General features: G+C 38.8%; 1 protein-coding gene across 24 annotated transcripts in view; it reads left to right on the top strand.

Annotated features, from left to right (window-relative positions):
* The window catches only part of LOC105489960 (peroxisomal biogenesis factor 5 like), a 250,128-nt gene extending 235,529 nt beyond the window's left edge, over positions 1–14,599 (top strand). For all 24 annotated transcript variants that reach the window (XM_024795422.2, XM_024795420.2, XM_024795418.2 and 21 more), the window contains 4 exons: positions 312–509; positions 1,211–1,376; positions 1,775–1,932; positions 7,525–14,599. In XM_024795422.2, coding sequence (XP_024651190.1) covers positions 312–509; positions 1,211–1,376; positions 1,775–1,932; positions 7,525–7,729 — 727 coding nt within the window. In that variant the 3' untranslated portion in view covers positions 7,730–14,599. The remainder of the gene's footprint in view (positions 1–311; positions 510–1,210; positions 1,377–1,774; positions 1,933–7,524) is intronic.
* The last annotated feature ends 6,068 nt before the right edge of the window (positions 14,600–20,667 follow it).

Below are 20,667 nucleotides of genomic sequence, written 5' to 3'. Positions count from 1 at the left end.
TTAAAATAATAATATCCCCTATTTCTCATTAGATCTCATTAGATTAAGTGCAGGCATAAGCCACATAGTTTTAAAGCTACTTATTAAAATTACCAAACCTAGCAATCATTAGGGTAAGTTTTAACTTTCTTAAAAATATGCTGAGGTCTCCATTTTTATGTAGATAAATATGGTGCTTTCCAGGACTTGACATAAGTTTACCAATGCTTTTGCAGTATTTAGTTAATAAAGACCCTCCACATTTTCTGAAGAACTGTTGGATTGTGGCTCCAAAAAAAAATTCTGAAATTGGCTTCTTTTTTTTCTTTCAGGTGCTTAGAATTACAGCCCAACAACTTAAAAGCTTTGATGGCCTTGGCTGTGAGTTATACTAACACTGGCCATCAGCAGGATGCCTGCGAAGCTCTGAAGAATTGGATTAAGCAAAATCCAAAGTACAAATACCTTGTGAAAAGCAAGAAGGGATCTCCAGGCCTCACCCGGCGGATGTCTAAGTCCCCAGTTGACAGGTATCCTTCTCGATGTATTACAGCTGGCAGTATACACCCATATGCACAATGAATCACCTAAAGGGCAACAGTGAGCCTCACAGCCCTGACACCACCCACTCCAGAATGGTTTGCAGGACAGTATTCTGCTGGAGGAGCATCACTCATTAGAAAGATTAATGCTTAGACCAGGGCCAGCCTTCGGGCACATGATCTACATTGTGGGCACTCACAGACATTTATGTGAGTGCCACATTTTAAAGTCAAATGCTTTGGACACATAATTCACCCAAGGCGAAGTATAATAAATACGAATGCTCCAAGTTTTATCCAGCCTGAGAATTAGGAACGGGGAAAATGAAAGTCTGGTCTTCTAGAAATTTTGTTTTCGATCAGCAATAAATCCTTTCTCATTGAGCCCTTGGGAAACTTAGCTGTGGGGTTTTCCACATTGGCACTCATAGAGTCAACAGAACTCTCCTCGTGAAGACCTTACTTAGCACAGTCTGTATCTGTGTACAACAAAATAGTTCATGAAAATCAACCATATTTTCAAACATTCAGCATTCATAGTCCTCTCATTAAGTTAAGGTATTTTAAGCAAAATTTTCCAGTCTGTAACGAAGAGACTTCTTGAAATAGAGTCCAGAGATTTAACAGTAAATCATTAATGTTCAATTAATGTTCATTAATTACAAATGTAATTTCTTTTTCTCTTGTAGCTCTGTTCTGGAAGGAGTGAAGGAATTATATCTGGAAGCTGCCCACCAAAATGGAGATATGATCGACCCAGACCTACAGACAGGTCTAGGGGTTCTGTTCCACCTGAGTGGAGAATTTAATAGAGCAATAGATGCATTTAACGCTGCCTTAACTGTTCGGCCAGAGGTAAGACAGCACAGCACAGCAAGAAACCACAACCTTCTCTGTAACAAACACGTTTTCACAGGCTACACTGTCTACATTTCTTCTACACTTTCTTTCCCTGACTCCAATGGTTTAAAGTGATGGTACTAATAATGTGCTACCGTGGCTATTAATATTGAAATACCTAAAATAGAAACACTAATTACGTGACAACATCAAATGGTAGCTGCTCGTTGACGAGTGAAAGTCATTTGACAAAATTGTCCATGAAGATTTTTTAGTAATTCACCTGGCCATGGTCTCCATCCATGAGCACTGCATATATTTTTAGCCATCTTCCTTTCTCTGCGGAGAAATACAGGAATGTCTGTCATTGTGCCTTGTACTGGGTTGTTAGAAAGTTCTGATTTTGTCATCAGGACTATTCACTATGGAACCGTCTTGGGGCGACCTTGGCGAATGGAGACCGCAGCGAGGAAGCCGTGGAGGCCTATACGCGAGCACTGGAGATTCAGCCAGGATTCATCCGGTCCAGATACAACCTGGGAATAAGCTGCATCAACCTGGGCGCCTACAGGTGAAGTATAGCAACAGGCCAAGGATGAAGGCCATGCCCAGGACTGAGGTTGAATAACCTCAAAGGTTGTTTCCAAGTAAAAATGCCTGCCTTGGTATTCCTCCTCCTGCCGTTAAGGGTGAATGCAGAGCCTTCAGATCCCAAGGCCTGTTTGAGCAGGAGCCCTGTGCTGCTCTGCTTCTCAATCTTTAGAGAGCAGCAGTCAGCTCCGTGTCTTGGGAAATGCAGATTCCCAACCCCTGGCCCCTGAGATTTTGATTCAGTTGGCCTGGAGTAGGACAAGTTATCAGGGTTTTCAACACTCCCATGGGTAACTCTTCGAGAAATACTACCCATCGATCTTTCATTTTCCACGTAAGGAAAAAAGAGCCTTGGGGGTGTGGGCAAGGGGACCTGGCAAAAGGACTTCAGAAAGTCCCAGAACCAGTGTTTAGCAAAGCAAAACCAAGAATCCAGGTTTTCTAAACCTAATATACCAATCAAGTTAGTTGGGAGAAAAAGAAAAAACAAAACTGGGTTTGTAGTTTAAAATGCCTTTCTCATTCTCATCCTTCGTCATTAAGGTCTGCCTCCTCTATCTTTTCCCCATTACCAGGACCTACAAATGACCTTTATTTCTTTCCGATAATGAAAGTATGGGTAATCTTTTTTCTTCTTTCTTTTCCCATTTTTTTCTATTTTCTAGATAAACAGGTATTACTTTCATAATTGGAAAAAGAACTAAATGTTAGTTTAGAAACCCACAAAAAATGTAAGCCCTTTCCCATTCTCTGAAAGAGCCAGGCTTTAATCAGACAAGTCTGGGTTAAAATCACAGCTCTGCCACGTACCGGTTTCGTGACTGGTATATAATTTTTAGCCTCAATTTCTTCATTTGTTAAAAAAAGAGAGAGAAAGAGGTAATGATTATTTTGCAGGATTATCGTACAGGTTAAATGTAATTGCCTAGCACAGAGCAGATGCTCAATGCCTAGCAGGCATTTATTATGATGATTATTATTTTTGCCAACATCATCCTTATTACTACTATTTATTTAGTAAGTCATCAGAGAACTATATAACTAGATTTCACTCTTTTGACATCTGAAGAATTACTGCTTGTGAACTGCATTGGTGCATTTTGCCACTGGCAAACGTTGAGATCCTAGAAAATAGTTGTTGCACTATACAAAAAAACTCTTACAAGGAGCGTTAGTCACTGGATTAACTGTGTCAAGAGGATTTTCTCAGATCAAAACCAGGAAGAGCTGAATGACTCCTTATGAAGCGGCTTGCTTTATTTTATGGACACTGTGAAATGTGCCACTGCAGAGGCCTTGTTTACATCAGCTGTGCAAAAGCCCAGAGCTGACTCTGTGCCAGCCCCCTACACATCAGCTGTCCAAGCCCTGCGGATCTCTGTTTTGTATCCTAACTTCATTCCTGGTTTCATCTTAATTTCCCAACCAGATTTCCTATTTACCTCTTTCATTCACTTTCTTCTAGATATGTTATGTATATGTATTTTATAAGACACCTTAGATTCCATTTTTTTAGAACAAGGGAGATGTAAAAAAAGAAAATACATATATATAACATATAATTGTTATAACTGTTCTTACGAAAGGAATATAATATATAAATATTACATACTATATATATACTATATATATTTATATATTTCCATTAAAAGAGGCTTTTATAAAGCTCCTAGATGAGTTTACGTCTTAGGGTTAGAAAACAATACTTGAGTGGCCAATAAAATACTTTCTTGGCGTTCACAGATACAAAATTCAGCAGAGTTACTATTTGCAGGAACCCATGAAGGCTCATGACAGGCAAAAATGGCCACCTCCATGAAGGTGTAAATTTTAAATCCTCAAGCAGAAAGTCTCCCATACTGAAACAAGTTAATTTTAGGGTTGCCAGATGAAACACAGAATGCCCACTTAAATTTGAATTTCAGATAAACAACAAATAAGTTTTTAGTATAAGTATTTCCAAATATTTCATGGGATATTCCTGTACAATTGGCCTACTATATCCATGGGCTTCACATCTGTGGGTTTAACCAACTGTGGATTGAATACATTTTTTAAAAAATTATTAAATATATATTTTTTAAAAAATAATATAGTATGACAAATACATAACATTTACATTTTAGTAGTTATAAGTAATCTGGAGATGATTTAAAGTATATGGGAGGTGTGTGCAGGTTATATGCAAATACTATGCTATTTTATACAAGGGACCTGAGCATTCTCAGATTTTGGTATTCTCAGGGGTTCGTGAAACCAATCCCCATGGATACCAAGGAATGTTTATCTGAAGTTCACATTTAACTATGCATTCTGTATTTTTATTTGCTAAATCTGGCAACGCTACTCAGTTGGCTACTTTGGAACATAACGACTAAGTTTTGTGGGTCTTTTATTGTCATGCCAGATGTGGGAAATCTGAGAAGTGGTAAAAATTTTGTGCTTTTTCGTGGAAAAAAAAAAAAACCATCAAGTGAGATGTAAAAAAGAAATTTTTTTTTAAATTGAGATGGAGGCTCGCTGTCACCCAGGCTGGAGTGCAGTGGCACGATCTCGGCTCACTGCAACCTCCACCTCCCAGATTCAAGCAATTCTCCTGCCTCGGCTTCCCGAGTAGCTGGGATTATAGGCACCCACCACCATGCCTGGCTAACTTTTGTATTTTTAGTAGACACAGGGTTTCACCAGGTTGGCCAGACTTGTCTCGAAATCCTGACCTCAAGTGATCTGCCTGCCTCAGCCTCCCCAAGTGTTGGGATTACAGGTGTGAGCCACTCCGCCTGGCAAGAGAGAGACATAAATCTTAATTCTGAAAAGAAGTATAGCTTGAGGTATAAGTGCATACTTAGGAAATAACAACTCTCAATAGAGAAAGGGCTCAAAAGGAAACAAGGAGCTGGTGTAAGTACTTTCAAATTCACAAAAGGCTTGGGACCGCTCCCTCAAGAACTGCAAGTGTCAGTGTATGTAGCTGGAACACTTGCTGCTTGTCATCACATTTTCTTTAAAGAGTCAAAAGCAAGCACTACCCTGGCACCATATACCATTAAAATAAGGAGAGGAAATTGTTGGTGTGAAACTTGGCTGTAGCTCAAACTGTTACACTTTTGTCAATAGAGCTCCAGACTACAGCTTAGGCCAATGAGTCTTAACCTTTTCAAAAATGAGGACTCCTTTTGCTGAAAATTTCATCCCCCTTGATAGTAATAGTTTTAGTATGAGTATAATGAGGGAAAGCTATAACGTGATGCTTTTAAATGAATGGGCTTTTTAATTAATCATGACAATATACACAAATGACTGAAAATTATACATACATGTGTGAAACATTTGAAAACTATTCACACATATACATGTACACTCTTCTGAGTCCCCCAAAAGGACTCTGAGTTCACAAGCAGGGGAACAGGTTTAGACTCTCTTTATGGGGGGAAAATAAAACTGGAGTCATTTGATGAGGTGAGTAAGTTCGACTGTTCTGTTTCTCTCCAAATCCCTCTGAAACCATTACCACACACTTAGGGCTGGAAGCAGCCAGTGAATTAGAAGCTTTCAAGATCTTCCTTTCCCTCGAGTTCTTGCAGGTCTGGGTCTATGAGAGAACACTGGGAGACATCAGTAGAGCTGCCATCCTGTGAAGCGGGGGCAAAAAGGGCCCCTCAATTAGGCTCCCTATGTCCATCCATTTATAAATCTCCCTCTCTTGCTTGATTACAAGAAAACCAGAAGAAGGGGTGATTAGAACACCCACTCCATTCCATTATCCAGGTTGCTACATACACCATGACCATTTCTCACTTACCTTTTATTTTCAGGCAGATCTAACAATATAGATGAGCAAATCCCTGGATTATGTGCATTAGAATTAGAAATCCAGCCTCATTTTCAAAGTTTCTTACCATATGCTTAATACCTACCTTGCAGGATTAAATGAGATCAAGTATATGAAAAGTTTTTGAGAACAGTAAAGTGGGTGCAAGTTAAAGTGGCATGATTATTCTTCGGAAGGAACAGTTTGTCAGATATACTCTACAAGGTTGGGGTGAAATGGGGGTACTGAAGAGGGCAGACCCAGCAGGTACACCTGGCACCTGAGCAGCAGAGTGGACTAGTGGGTTAGAAGAGCTAGAAGGACTTGAGACAGCATCTAACTCGGCTTGTCTCAGACTCGGTGTTCTCAGGACCCCTCTACACTTTTAGCAATTATTGAGAACCTAAAAGGACTTTTGTTTATGTGGGTTATATCTATCAATATTTACCATATTAGAAATTAAACTGAAAACATTTTTAAAGATTCATTTAGAAAGAATAAAACTTACTACATGTTATAATAACATTTTTTATTTAAAAAAATGATTATTTTCTAAAACAAAAACAGTTTAGTGGGAAGAGTGACATTATTTCACATTTTTGCAAGTTTCTTTAATATCTTGCTTACTGGAAGACACACTCTCACACCTGCTTCTGCAGTCACTCTGTTGGGATATCATGCACCATGTAGTCTCTGGAAAATTCCACTGTAAGCATGTGAAAAAATGAAAGCAAAAAGGTCAAATAACATCTTAGTTTTATCATAAAAATAATTTTGACCTCATTGATTCCCAAGCTTCTCCAGAGCACACTTTGAGGACTATTGATCTTACTTGGTGATAAGAGCTTTCACATAGATTGATTCAACTGCACCTCACGAAGTTTTTAAATGTCTTTGATTATCCCTATTACACACTCAGGGAAAGTAAGCCTTGGAAAAAAAAAAAAAAAACAAGAAATTTGTCTACTGCTAAATAACTGGGATTCAAGACAGGTGCCCAATAATAAACTCAATCTACTCTAGCTGTGTTGCTTACATCTAAATGGGAAAAATTAGACCACTTTGTTTTTAAGTAGGGCTATATTCTTCCTCTTAAACCTAGTTATAGAAATCAAATCTGCAAATGGATTAAGTGTTCAAATCATTCCTAGAGCAGGGGAAAATAGAATGCATTAATGAATTTGCATGGTTTTGCTATTATTCTTTCTCTCCCACCTGACATTCCTAAAATAAAATGTTTTCTTTCTTTTTTTTTTTTTTGAGACAGTCTCGCTCTGTTGCCTAGGCTAGAGGGCAGTGGTATGATCTCAACTCACTGCAACCTCTGTCTCCTGGGTTCAAGTGATTCTCCTGCCTCAGCCTCCCTTGTAGCTGGGATTACAGGCGCATGCCACTACACCTGGCTATTTTTTGTATTTTTAGTAGATACAGGGTTTTGCCATGTTGGCCAGGCTGATCTTGAACTCCTGACCTCAAGTGGTCCACCTGCCTTGGCCTCCCAAAGTGCTGGGATTACAGGCTTCAGCCACCGTGCCCAGCCTGCTTTTCTCTTTTCTTTCTGACCTCACTATATTTAACAATGATTGCTCACTAAAGAATATAAGAGAATTAGAAAGTTGTTCATTTGATCATCCAGAACACGTTAAGAGATGATTTAAAATTTTAGACTAAAATCACTGAATCCAATTTTGTTTTGTTTTGTTTACATTTGCTAACTCTGAAATGTGACACATTTTAAAATATGTTTTTCTACCTTCTTAGAGAAGCGGTCAGCAATTTTCTCACTGCCCTCAGTTTGCAAAGAAAGAGCAGGAATCAGCAGCAAGTTCCTCATCCTGCAATCTCTGGGAATATCTGGGCTGCCCTCAGAATTGCACTCTCTCTGATGGACCAACCAGAACTGTTCCAGGCGGCTAATCTTGGTGACCTGGATGTCCTCTTAAGAGCTTTCAACTTGGATCCTTGAAGAAAGAATAATACCAGTACTAATAATCCCTGATCTGTGTGATTGTACTGAAAATGAAAAACTATTTTATTATGAATTTCAAAAGGATAAATCAAATATTCAAAAGGCCATGGTCATATAGCCCAAGGAAATTAATTCCTGTGGACAATGCCCAGTCTCTGTTCAGATCCAAAAGCACAAAATGTTGTATATAGAGTCAAAGTCAGGCTCAATAGAAGAATTAAGAGACTCAAGACAAACCAAGATAAAGTAACTGTGTGTTGAATACTCTTTCCACAAGTTGCAAGCATATTGCAACACACATTCTTTGGGTTTTTTGTCTCCCCTTGCAGCTGATGACACATCTGAGGAACTTGTTCATGGGAAACATGGAAAAAGCACTGCCTCAGATTGGGAAATTCTGACTGTTTCTGAACTGTCTCCTTTTGCAAGACTGAACATAGTTTGGGCCATTGGTGCATGCACATATATTAACTTGTGACTAAAGACAGGCATTGCTTAAACCTGTTCCAATTTTAACTTTTACTGTAGCCCTTTGATTCCAGAGAGGGAGCTTTGCTGGCAAAAGCAGTTTTTGCACTAGAAATTTTTGCTGTTCCCAATCTAAACTTTTCTGGGATTGTATATATGCACTTTAATATCTTATTTATGCCTCGCTGGAGTTTTGTTTTGTTGCTCCAATTTTTAACTTGGGGGTGAAGGATTTGAGAACTCAGCCTCATTAGATCAACGGACCAAATAAACAATTCCTGAAAATAGTTTTTCATAGTGTAGGATTTTGAAGGAGTGTTTTTCTTAAAGCAGATACGATGACATAAGGCGTAAATATGGCAAACAGATCTTTTCATTCACATGCTTTCTGGGACTGTATGAACATAAGAAAGACACAAGGTACTGCCTCTGCATGCATTCTCTGCAGGAAAAAAGTTTGATGATATCGTGATTTATATTGAGTTCAAATTAACTTGCTTAAGTGTCATATTCTACTGGCTTTCTAACTGCCCTGCACACCAATATTCCTTTTAAACCATAAATATTTTAAATAATATTTCTTAAGAGTGATAAATAACATTTTTCCTAAAAATTATGTTTTTTTAGTTTCCTAATAACCTGCACTGTTCATCCTCTTGCATTCTAAGTAATAGAAGAGCAACACTTTCAAACCAAATCTCACTGAATGCCAGTGATTTCATATGAAAGATGCAATACCTCTTTGGCTCTTTGAACATTTAGCAAGTATTGGGAATTTTCTATTAGCAGTGGTGTTTTCATTGATTAAATTCCACTTAGTTCTCTAGAGTGTTTTGTATGTGTTCGGGGCTTGATGATTATTTTGAAAGATACATTCTTTTTAAAGAATTAGGAACACTGTTTGCAAAATGCTAATCAGAATATAATTTTACCAGTGTCAGGTCTAGTAAGTTATCCCATTCTTCTTTACCTGGTCTCCTTCCTTCATCTAGAACCTTCCCGAAAGTAGTCTAATCCTAACTTTTTCTTTATGTTCTTTGATTAGTAATATCTCATTCCACTCATGATTATAGTTACCCACAAAAAATAAAACAAAATGACATCAACAAAAAAAAACTCCACAGAATTGGTGTCAAAACAGTCTAATTGCCTAGGGAATAAGCTTCTACTGAGGGGCAAATGTGCACACGTGCTTATAAAATGAATGCAAGGTGCAGGAATAAAATCCTCTCCTGTCACATTTGAAGTCCCTGGGTTGTGAGAGGGCCTCAAGTTAACAGAAACCACAAGTCCTTGAGGCTTACGTATGTTATAACCTATTCTAGTTTATAAAGACAAAGAGCTGAGGCCGCTGTGAGGAGTGTCAGGTTTTGATATTCATTGTCAAAGCTCACTTTGGCCAGGTGAGAGCTCCAGCTGGTCAGCAGAAGGCAGAGGCATTCAGGCACTCATCATGGGTAGCGGCAACCACCCAGTCTCAGCCCATGCTTCTCTGCAGTCTCAGCAGCAAAGTAAAGCTCAACAATACTTTCAAGAATGGTATTCTGAGAGTTGTAGAATTCGAGAAACCCAGTCTGGTAAGGACTCTTGGGGCCAGCCTCCCAGCCGTGGCAGGGCCTGCTTGAATATGCCTGATGGAACAGCATCCTTTCCTTCCCTGCTCCTTCCTTCTACCATCTCTGTACCTTGACCAGAAAGTCAGCTTGAATAGTCCATGAGGAGCCTCTGAACAAAGGATTCAAAACAAACTTTGGAAGTGTTCTGTGATGCCATTCTATACTTTGAGGAGCAACTGAATTTGCAGCCTGAATTTAAAGCCTGAAACTAGTATAAATGTCAAATAATTAATTTGTTGCTAAATGGTGGCAAATTTTGTGGCCTAAGTTTTATTTTGCTATTGGAACACAAACTCCAAGGAGCTGTTTTAGGGAAGACTAAACAATTTTCCATTCTCACCATTATTTGGCAACTTGCAGAGCATTTTTAGTAGGACTTTCTCCAGTATATGTAGTATCCATCAGATCTAAGATTTTTTGTAGGCTGTCAAGAAGTCCAGAATTATGGCCTAAGAGGAAAAGAGTTGCATTTTTCAATAATATTTTTTATAAAATTAGGTAAAAACCATTATTAAAACATGAGTGACAAGCTGGGTGTGGTAGCTCACACCTGTAATCCCAGCACTTTGGGAGGCTAAGGCGGGCAGATCACGAGATCTGAGGTCAAGAGCAGCCGACCAACATGGTGAAATGCCAACTTTATTAAAAACACAAAAATTAGTCACGCATAGTGGCATGCACCTGTAATACCAGCTACTCAGGAGGCTGAGGCAGGAGAATCGCTTGAACCAGGGAGACAAAGGTTGCAGTGAGCCGAGATTGCACCACTGCACTCCAGCCTGGGTGACACAGCGAGACTCTGTCTCAAAAAAAAAAAAAAAAAAGAAAAGAAAAATAAAGAGTGACAGTTTATAGGAATAGAGCACCACCAAAAACTAAGTAGCAAGACTTTAGAACAGTCTTTTTGTATAAGTCATATACAGTAAATGTTTGGTTTTTTAAAAGTGCATCTACTTTATTTTTTGGCAGAACTATTTTTGGCATCTCATCTTCAGGGCATGAAATTGTCATTTAATTTACTCTTTCTGTTTGAAAGGGGAGGGTATCCTTATTTCCCTTCTGAGGTACTCTGAGAAGGCCTTGAGTTTCCTTTCTCATGTATTAATGTATAACAGCCTAACAGCTCCTAGATCATATTCTTACTAGAATGGCCATTCAGTTACATAGAGGTGACTTCCAGGGACTGACTTCGCCTGTAGATTCAATGAAAATACAGAGAAAGCCAGTGATTATTGCTGAGTTTCAAAATATAACCATTTCTAGTAGGCTACTTCTACATGCTCTTGTACCTTCCTGGTGAGGAGGAGGCAGAGGGATAGGGTAGAGGAGGAGGAATAAAGATCCCTCTCACTGGGCCAATCATACTGATTCATTCCCTTTACTTCCTCCAAAACTCACTCCCCATGACTCCTGAAAAATGGGCAGATCTTGTCCACCAGGAAACTTTAATAGAATACTATGCACTGTGCTTTCTCAGCCAATCTGGATTCCTACTAGAACAGGAAAGTAAAGAAACATAACTGGGTAGGAATGTCCACTTATGTTTCACAAACTCACTTTCAGAGTTTCATGCCACTTTCTTCATTCTTCTCTTTAAGAGACTATTATATTGAACATGGGTCCCATGTCTAAATGCTTGAATAGATAAATATTTCTGGTATAATCTTGCCATACAAGCGAGACTTGAACACAGTTGAAGGTAGTCCCACTTATAATAAGAGCTTCCAAACTCTTTATCATAAACTTTGTCTGTGAGCTTGGGAATATAGAGAAAGCAAGTTGGTCATTCTGAGACCCTTCCTCATTTGCCCTGAATCAGTTCCCCAAGATTGGACTGTACTTTAAGCTAGTTGTTGTAACAGTGGTGGTTGTTGTTTTATATCTTGAGATACTTCTAGAACATTCTAGAAACAGGGTATTCTAAAGGTTTACTTTATATGCCATCCTTTTTGAACTCTCTTATTTTAGAAATTATTACACATGCACACTTATGATTTCAACCTTGTAAAATAATTTCAAATTCATTCCCTATCCACATTTTACCACAGTTTCCCTATCATCTCAGTAGTTATAGAACTGGTTGAAATTAAACTGTTTTGAACTAAGAAGTAGATACATACATATATATATTTTTAAAGAGTGTTCATAGATAAACTCTGGCATAAAGTTTGTAAAAAAGCAATTTTTTAAAAGCAAAATGTATAACCTCAGGTACAAAAATATTGCATGCATTAGTACTTGCAAATTTGCCTACTCAAATATTAACCAAAGCATGCAAGATAACTTGACTGAATGTAAATTTACACAGTGCATGATTAAGTCTCATAGGTTAGCCTATTGTTCCTTGCATCTGTACAAGGGAGCATTTTTATGAACTTTGTGTTACAGTTTTTCTATTTGCTTTTCTTATCCTATCCTTGAGATTGTTTTCATGCTATCACACTGAACTTTACAGATATTCACACATCTGGTTTGTACAGTATTACCAGTACCAAACTAATCCTCTGAAGAATCTGGGTACTTAGACATCTAAACACTTTTTTAAAAACCAGTTGAGGCACAACAGATCCAAAACTTAAACAAATCCAAGTGTCTAAATGCTACTAAACTAAATCATGTTGACTGCCTCAGCACATAAAGGTTTGGACTCTAAATTCTTAATAATGTATTTCAAAATTTTTCCTAAAAGTTTGGGAATAAATTAGAAAAACTAGAAAAACTAATAAATTAGATATTCTAAATAAGGTGAGGCGGTTGGGGTAATGTCAGGCACATCAAAATCATCACACAGCCAAGTAGATATGAGGCCTTAATTTCCATAAATGTCACATAGCGAATGTGTGGGGTATCACAACATTGTTCTGATACAGCCCTATTTGTATGGTAGTTGAGCTGCTTGGGCTATATGTCCCTTGAGAAACTGGACTTGATAAACAGGTCTAAAAACACTGATATTTAGGGAGTGATGAGGTGGTTTCATGGTCACTCAGAACCAACTCTGAAATCCTCTCACTGTCTTTTCCCATAACCGCTATTTTATGAGGAGACCAGAAAGGGAGAGAGCAAAGCTCAGTGAGACCATATGGTCTTACATTAGTAACAGCTTTGTTACTCACTCCATATACCCCTGTACCCCTACACAATACCATGAGCTCAAAGACAGAATTCTACACATAACACACACAGCAAAGGCCATTGTGGGGAGGCATTAAACAGTTACGAGGAAAGAAAAAAAAAATTAAACTGCGAGGTTTAACAACCTCTCATGTGGTATTTTGCCTTGAACGAAGTTTCCACTACCTGCAACCTCAGCAGAAATACCAAAATAACACAGTCTAGAGACAAGTGTCCCAATCTCAGAACTGTTTTCTCAGGACCTTCTCCATAAAACTAACTTGCAGTGCTACAGAATGTCACAGCAAAAACCCTGATGAGCTCCATGAGATACTTTTAGAAGCCTGCACTCAAAATAATATTAAGATGGTAACAACAACAGTTAGGCAGTTCTTTGCTCAACTATAAAATGTGCATCATTCGTTGGGGGAGGGGGAGGAGGAGGGATGGTGGTCTTTGGATTTCTTGGAAAGGGAAATGGTATAACACAAAAAGACTAAGGGATACACACACTCAGCTCAGAAATTTGAGCATTTGGCATTTTCACTGAGATATATAGCATTTCTGCACGGATACCATACAAGAATTCTACCATGTGAGAAATGTGTTCATGATGGACTACATTACCAGTAGTTAAGGGAAATACAGCAAACCTAAGTTTTTACCAACTTCCTTTCATTTTTCCCTATATATCATCTAACCCAAACTTTCTTCAATTTACATTGTCCAAATTTGTTTACATTGGTTGAAAAAAAATCTGATTAATTTATTAAACTTTTTACAAACTGTAACAAACATTTAACTATTTAGAAATGACATTTCTACATGTTTTATATATCTATGAATATTGCATATCTAATCTAATCAGAAAATGTTGTTTTGAGATAATTCTTCTGTGATGCTTCCTCATCATGCTCATAAATGTTTAAAGTCTTGGGATTTCATTTTCAGGCTGAAATAGATAACAAGAAAAAAAATTGTTTAAATGTTTACATTGACTTACTAAATTAATACCAATTCAAATTAAGTGACCTATAGTAAATGAATGGCAATGGGGGGGAGGGGATTTTAAAGTTATTGGCATATTATGTGATACTGTATCAGTGATTTAGTGAAATAATATGTATCATAGCACAACTCTGTTGGGTATTAAGGCTTCATCTTAGTATTTCCCTGCGTTGCTCTTTGAAATAAAATTACTATCATAAAAATAACCTCTTATCATATTGATGTGTTTAATTTACTGAGTTGGCTTCTAATTTGCATACCAAGATTAAGGTAGTATTTTTGTACTATTATTGGAAGCATGCCTTCCCTTTTTCACATTATTAAAATCGTATTTATATTTGTGCAGTTTTAAACTATGTTTTCAAATAAACTTTGCGGCTTCAAGGTCTTTTCAGGAATCTTTCAAAATGGGATTTGGGAATCAGAACTGCTTCTGATCAAATGGAATCCAATTTGTACTACTGGCTAAAGGTCCTTTATGAAATACTGAATATTACTACATATGATTTTGCATGAGCTATCTGGAAATCAGGAATGCATTTTTGGATATACAACAAAACTTTAAAAATCTTCCTCCTTTGTTAATTTTTTAAGACTAAAATATTATTTAATCTGAAATTGAATTTTGTGATTCTTTTTAGAATAAAAATATTAAAATAAATTTCAGTTTTAGGGTCTTTTGGTTTTCTGGTCAGTCAATAAATATTTAGGTACATATTAAGTGCTGACACCATTCTGGGCATAGGTCACAGTAGTAAGTGAATGAAATCAAACTTGCCCTTGAAGAACTTAGATTTCTGTGAAAGGACGCCTACAAATACTTTAACAAATAAGAAATGCCATGTGCTACAAAGTACTAGAACAAGGCAAATAAGTTATTATGAGAACGAGTGGGGGGCTCCTTTATCTGTAGGTGGTCAGGAAAGTTTTCTCTTCCATGACATTTGGACTGAGATTTGTTGACAAGTAGAGCTGGGGACAATGCTACTGGCAGAGCCAATACCTTGTGCAAGATCCCAAGGCAGCAATGAGCTTAGTGTGCATTCAGGAAGAAGCGGGGACAGGGTGGTAAGGGCTGTGAGCTGCGAGACCTTAGTAGATGGCCTGGCAGATGGAAGATCATGGGAGGCCTTCCCAGAGCAGAGTCAAGGGCAGATTTGCTCCACACAAAGATGACAGTGTTCAGACTGAAGTTTCTGTTTTTCCAAACCATTTTCAAAATAAAGTCCTTGAGTCGGGTTGGTAGTAGAGGGAACTGCAGGCTGAGAGAAGAGAGCTATCCAGCAAGAGACTGGAGCATCCCTTTCTCACTTGTCACTGTTCCATCTTTCAATCTGAGGCAGCCCCTGACCTTTGTAGAATTCCATTTTTTCCCCTATAAAATCAAGCTGTACATATTTCTTTCCCGCTTCACTGCTGTGCTATGTAAGGTAAAAATCCAACTATCTAGTTATTAATTGAGGCTTCTCCCTGACTCCTTGAATATCTCAAGCCTCTCTCATATCCCCTACTTCCACTTTTTAAATGTAAACTATATGAATTTCCTGAAATAGCTGTGTTCTCTCCGTGTGTATATAAAAGCAACTGAAGGTTGAAGAGTTCTTTATATTCTTTACAAGTTTCCTTAAAGTAATACCTTAATTACCCAACACTTTAGGGCTCATGAAGGACTTTTTTTTTCTTTCTTACATCTATAATAAATAATTCTGCCTAGTAATCATCTTAATGCATCAGAATTCAGGGAACTGATGGCTAGTTTTAGTATTTCGCCCTGTGGAACTAACCTGCCGATCCTCAGTAGGCCCCATGCTTAAGGTTTCTTCCCTGAGCGGAGATGGCTGGAAATGAAGCAGCTCAAGTTCTTTGAAAGGGGGACACAGAAGCAGCTGATATTTACTGAAACTGGCAGATTCCTAGGCTATATGTTTCTACTCTGCCATTTAACTCCAATGGACATCCTCGTCCTAAGTTTCTGCCTACTGCATATAATGAACATAAGAGCAAAAACTGTATATGGTGAAAAAAATCGCTCCTAGATAAAAAATGGACTAAAGATCACATCTAATTCTACAAACTGTAAAAACTGACCCAGGAAAAAGTAGGCTTGAGAAAAATAACCAATATGATAGCTAGCATTGCTCCTGGTAAAGACTGCTATTGATTAAACACTGACAAAAGAAGAAACTCTTCTTGACAAAATTTAGGTTTGCAAAATTTCACCTAGTGAAGCTGGACCTGGTGGAAATAATGGTTGCAAAAGGGACTCTGCAATAGCAAAAGTTTTCATAAGGAAAAATCATAAGGCTTAAAATTAAATGATGACTCAGATGGTTCTCCTAAAATTTACAGAACTGATACCAATTATACTAATTTCATCAAAACAGAAAAAAATGCAAAAGCTTGGAAATAACTCAACTGGATAACTATTTCACACCTTCTTCTCTCTCCTCAAATCCCTAAATTCCCCCATCCTCACTCTCAACTGATGGATTTGCTTCCTGTTTTCCTGAGAAAATAAAGCAGGCAAAAGAGAACTGTCAGACTCTCTCAGCACTGTGCCTCCTCGCCACCAGCAGCTGCACTCCTGGTCTCTGCCTTCCTACTATTGTCATGGTCTTTCTATGTCCTTGCCTAAATCAGCTCCCCACTTTGGCACCAGATCCCATCATCTTTTCCCTGCTCAAGGACATCAGATCAGCTCAAGGACATCTTCCATCTCTCTTTCGCATCCTTAATATTTCGATTTCTATTTGACCATCTTGTTTCTCACATTTAAAAACAAAAACCTTCTCTTGACGTCACCCCATTTCCCATCAGCCACCACTCCCATCTTTGCTTCCCATAGTGGTAAAACTCCTCAAAGAGTTGGCTGCATTCATTATCTGCAATTCCCTTTCTCCCATTCTCTCTTCAACCCATTCCTTTCACTGTGCTTCCAAATATGTTCCCACAGAGATCACCCAGGACCTTGATTCTCAGTCCTCAGCTTACATACCCTATAATGGTTATTGGAAAGCTGATCACTCTCGACTCATTAAGATACCTCCTTGGCTTTCACTCCAGGCACCATGCTCTTGGCTTTCCTCCACCTTGACGGTCATACCTCTCAGTCTCATTTGTTGGCTTGTCCTCTCCCTGATTTCTTAGGTGGAAATCCCCCGGGGTTCAGTCCCTGGACTTCTATTTCCTGTCTTCCTCCATTGGTGATTGTACCCAGGCCCACTGTTTCAAATAGCATCTAGATGCCAACAAGTCCCAGATTTCTATCTTTAGTCCAGAACTCTCTCCCAAAATCAAGTTGGATATCCAGCTTCCTACTCAACATCAACCATGGAATTCTAATAGGTGTTTCAAACTTAACACATCTTAAACTGGACTCCCAGTCATCTTTCTCCACCATTACCACCCCAATCCCACTAAGCCTTCCCTATCTTAGTTGATCGTAACTACACTCTTCAGTTCCTCAGGATAAAAACTTTGGGGTTAGCTTTAACCACTCTCAATTCCCCCATACCCTACATCCTATGCATCAGGGAATCCTGTGGGTCTTACCTTCAAATGTATCCCAAATCCGACCATTCTCACTAGCTTCACTGCTCCCCCCCGTTTGAGCCATCATCCTCCCACCTTGCTGACCACAGGAGCCCCCACCTTTATCCTTGCCTTCCTACCATCTAGTCTTAACAAAGAATTTATGAAACTTCAGTCAGATTGGGTCATTGCTCTGCAAAAGGCCCTATAATGGCTCACCATTGCACTCTAGAGTCAAGCCCTTCCCAAAGCCTCCCAGGTCCAGGCAATCTGGCCCCTCTCTGACCTCCTCTCCCATTACTCTCCCCCCAACTCCCTTCTTTTGAGCCATACTGATCCTTTTGATGCTCCTCTGACATAGACATGCCCCCACTGTGGGGCCTTTGCACCAGCTAATTACTCTGACAAGCATATTCTTTCCCCAAATATCCCCTAGGATGACTCCTTCATTTCCTTCAAGTCTTAGTTCAAATCTCACCTCCAGATGATTTGTTTCCTAAGTACTCTATTTATACTGCAATCTGTATCCTCACCTCTCCTGTATGTTTTCTTTTTTCCATAGCACTTAGTACCTCTTGTTATAGAATCTACTTATTTTTTATGTTTACTATCTGTCTCTCCTTGCCAAAATATAAGACTCAACAAGGGCAGGAATATTGTCTTTATTTACTGATATATTCTAAGAAAAAAATACATAGCACATAGTAGATGTTTATTATTTATTGAATGATGAACCATGCTACTTAAATTAACAAAATTAACTGACTTAATGAAATTATCTCCAGAAAAATACTCTTGGAAAAAAGTCATCAATGTTGGTATAATTCTGATATTTAAAAAAATCTTTTACATTAAAACAAAGGGTCAAAACCTCCATAGAACCAATGCTAAATGGGTGAAAATGGTGATATAAAAATGCCCTGTGTTCACCAGATTGTCATATGCTTTATGTAACTCACCTCAGGATTATGCCCACTACACAGATGAAAAGACTGAATCTCAGGGAATTATGTGTTTACCAAAGTCACACAGCTAGTCTGTGTTGGAAACAGGATTTGACTTCAAGTCTGTACGCCTCCACTCTTGCAATTATACCACCCTGCCTCCTTATCACACTGAAAGACTTTTCCTAGTTGATTTTTAAATGACTGGTTGCATGAGGGATGAGAATGGCTCACTGTTTCCTATTAAATTTCCCAATACAACTGAAGTTTTTCACCAACAGCATTTGAAAAGCAGGACTAAAAATTCAACAGTGCATATTCACACTGGTAAACTCCCCCATTAGGCATGAAGAGATATAGCAAATGGATGTGAGTTGAAGGGGGCTTGCAAACATTGTCCCAAAAACATTCTCTGGTGGCAAATAATTCTTCACAATCCAATCATTCCCTCATTGTTTTATTCCGCTCACCAAAACATATGGCAGAACACTGAAGCTGGTCCTTTACTTGGATTTTTAAATATATAGGTTCATTCTTCTAAAAAATTTGAGCATCAAATGGATTTTTAAGCACTGATTAACATATCCTATATGGTAGGCAAAATAATACCTCAGCAAAGATGTCCACATGCTAATACTCAAAACCTGTGAATATGTTACTTTACATGGCAACAGCAACTTTGCAGATGTGATTACATTAAGGATCTTGAGAAGAATATTCTAGATTATCTGGGTGAGATCAATGTAATCACAAGGGGGTTTTTTGCTTTTTGTTTTTTTAAGATGGAATCTCACTCTCTTGCCCAGTCTGGAGTGCAGTGGTGCCATCTGAGCTCACTGCAGCCTCAGCCTCCTGGGTTCAAGTGATTCTCCTGCCTTAGCCTCCCAAGTAGCTGGGATTACAGGCGTGCACCACCATGCCTGACTAATTTTTATATTTTTAGTAGAGGTGGGGCTTTGCCATGTTGGCCAGGCTGGTCTTGAGCTCCTGGTCTCAAGTGATCCACCCGGCTTGGCCTCCCAAAGTGCTGGGATTACAGGTGTGAGCCACCAGGCCTGGCCCACAAAGGTCTTTATAAGAGGGAAGTAAGTCAGCCACGGGAGATGTGACAACGGAAGCAGGGGCTGCAATGTTGCCAATGCTGTGAGGAAACCACGAGCCCAGGAATATGAGCAGGCTCTAGAAGCTAGAAAAAGCAGGAATTGATTCTCCCTTACGGCTTCCCTACCAACTCCTTGATTTTAGCCCCGTAAGACCATATGCATAGTAATACATTTATTATTTTAAGCCACTGAGTTCATGGTAATTTGTCACAGCAGCAATAGAGAACTCATACACCTTAGAGACACAGTGTCATAGAAGTGCCTAAGTCTCTGGACATAGCTTGTGCCCACTCTGCTTTTATCTGTGTTAAGGGGGCCATCAGCAAACCAAGATCCAGGGGAACAAGAGAAAGATTTGTGACGTGACACCCAGCAGATAAAGTCCAAGGCAGGAGACTCTGCCCTGCCCCAAATCCTCCCTCCTCCACAGAGGTAACAATGCGCCATCACTGAGGGTCCACTGTGATGGCTGCCTGGTAACACCAAGAACCCCTAAAAAGAAATAAGATTAGTCATTGTCTCAAGTTACCTGTTCCACTGACAGATGAAAACAATCAATGGCAGAATCCGTTTACTTGGCATTTTTCAAAATTAAAGAAAATAAGAGCCATAAAGGGCCTCAGATTGTGAGAATAGCTTTTAATTTAAAACAATTGAAGCAATAAATCATCCATCTCTCTTTCCATCACAGGCAAATACTCTCCCAAAACATTTGATATAGTTTAACAACAACTGTGACTAGTGCAAAATCAAATAAATACAAACTCTTTCAGGAGCCAACATCAAAACCTGCTGGACAGGTAGGCACAGGAACAGACTCAGCCTCTGCTAAGGCTAAGACAAGCGGCACATTGAGAGTGGCAGGATTTGTGCAGTGTTTCAACACACTCAGCTTTGAACAGACTCAACAATACCTGGGGAGGGGAAACCACAAGACAATTTTGCCTACAATGAAACGAATATGCCCAACACCCTCATGTGGCTAATATCTCTGGCATCTAGAAGATGCTAGCAAAGGTGCAAAGGTAGCAGCTCCCAGGCAAAGCTGAAGACAGGCAGTTTGGCCTCATTTGCTTTTGTCTTTTAATTGGGATCATACATATATACTGGTTTTTCAGCAGAAAAAAAAAAATCTGCTTTCTAGGAGATGT

Source organism: Macaca nemestrina, chromosome 2 (genome assembly GCF_043159975.1).
Source record: "Macaca nemestrina isolate mMacNem1 chromosome 2, mMacNem.hap1, whole genome shotgun sequence".
NCBI classification, from domain to species: Eukaryota; Metazoa; Chordata; class Mammalia; order Primates; family Cercopithecidae; genus Macaca; species Macaca nemestrina.
The sequence above is the reverse complement of the archived record's forward strand: the minus strand, read 5'-3'. Positions and strand labels throughout refer to the sequence as shown.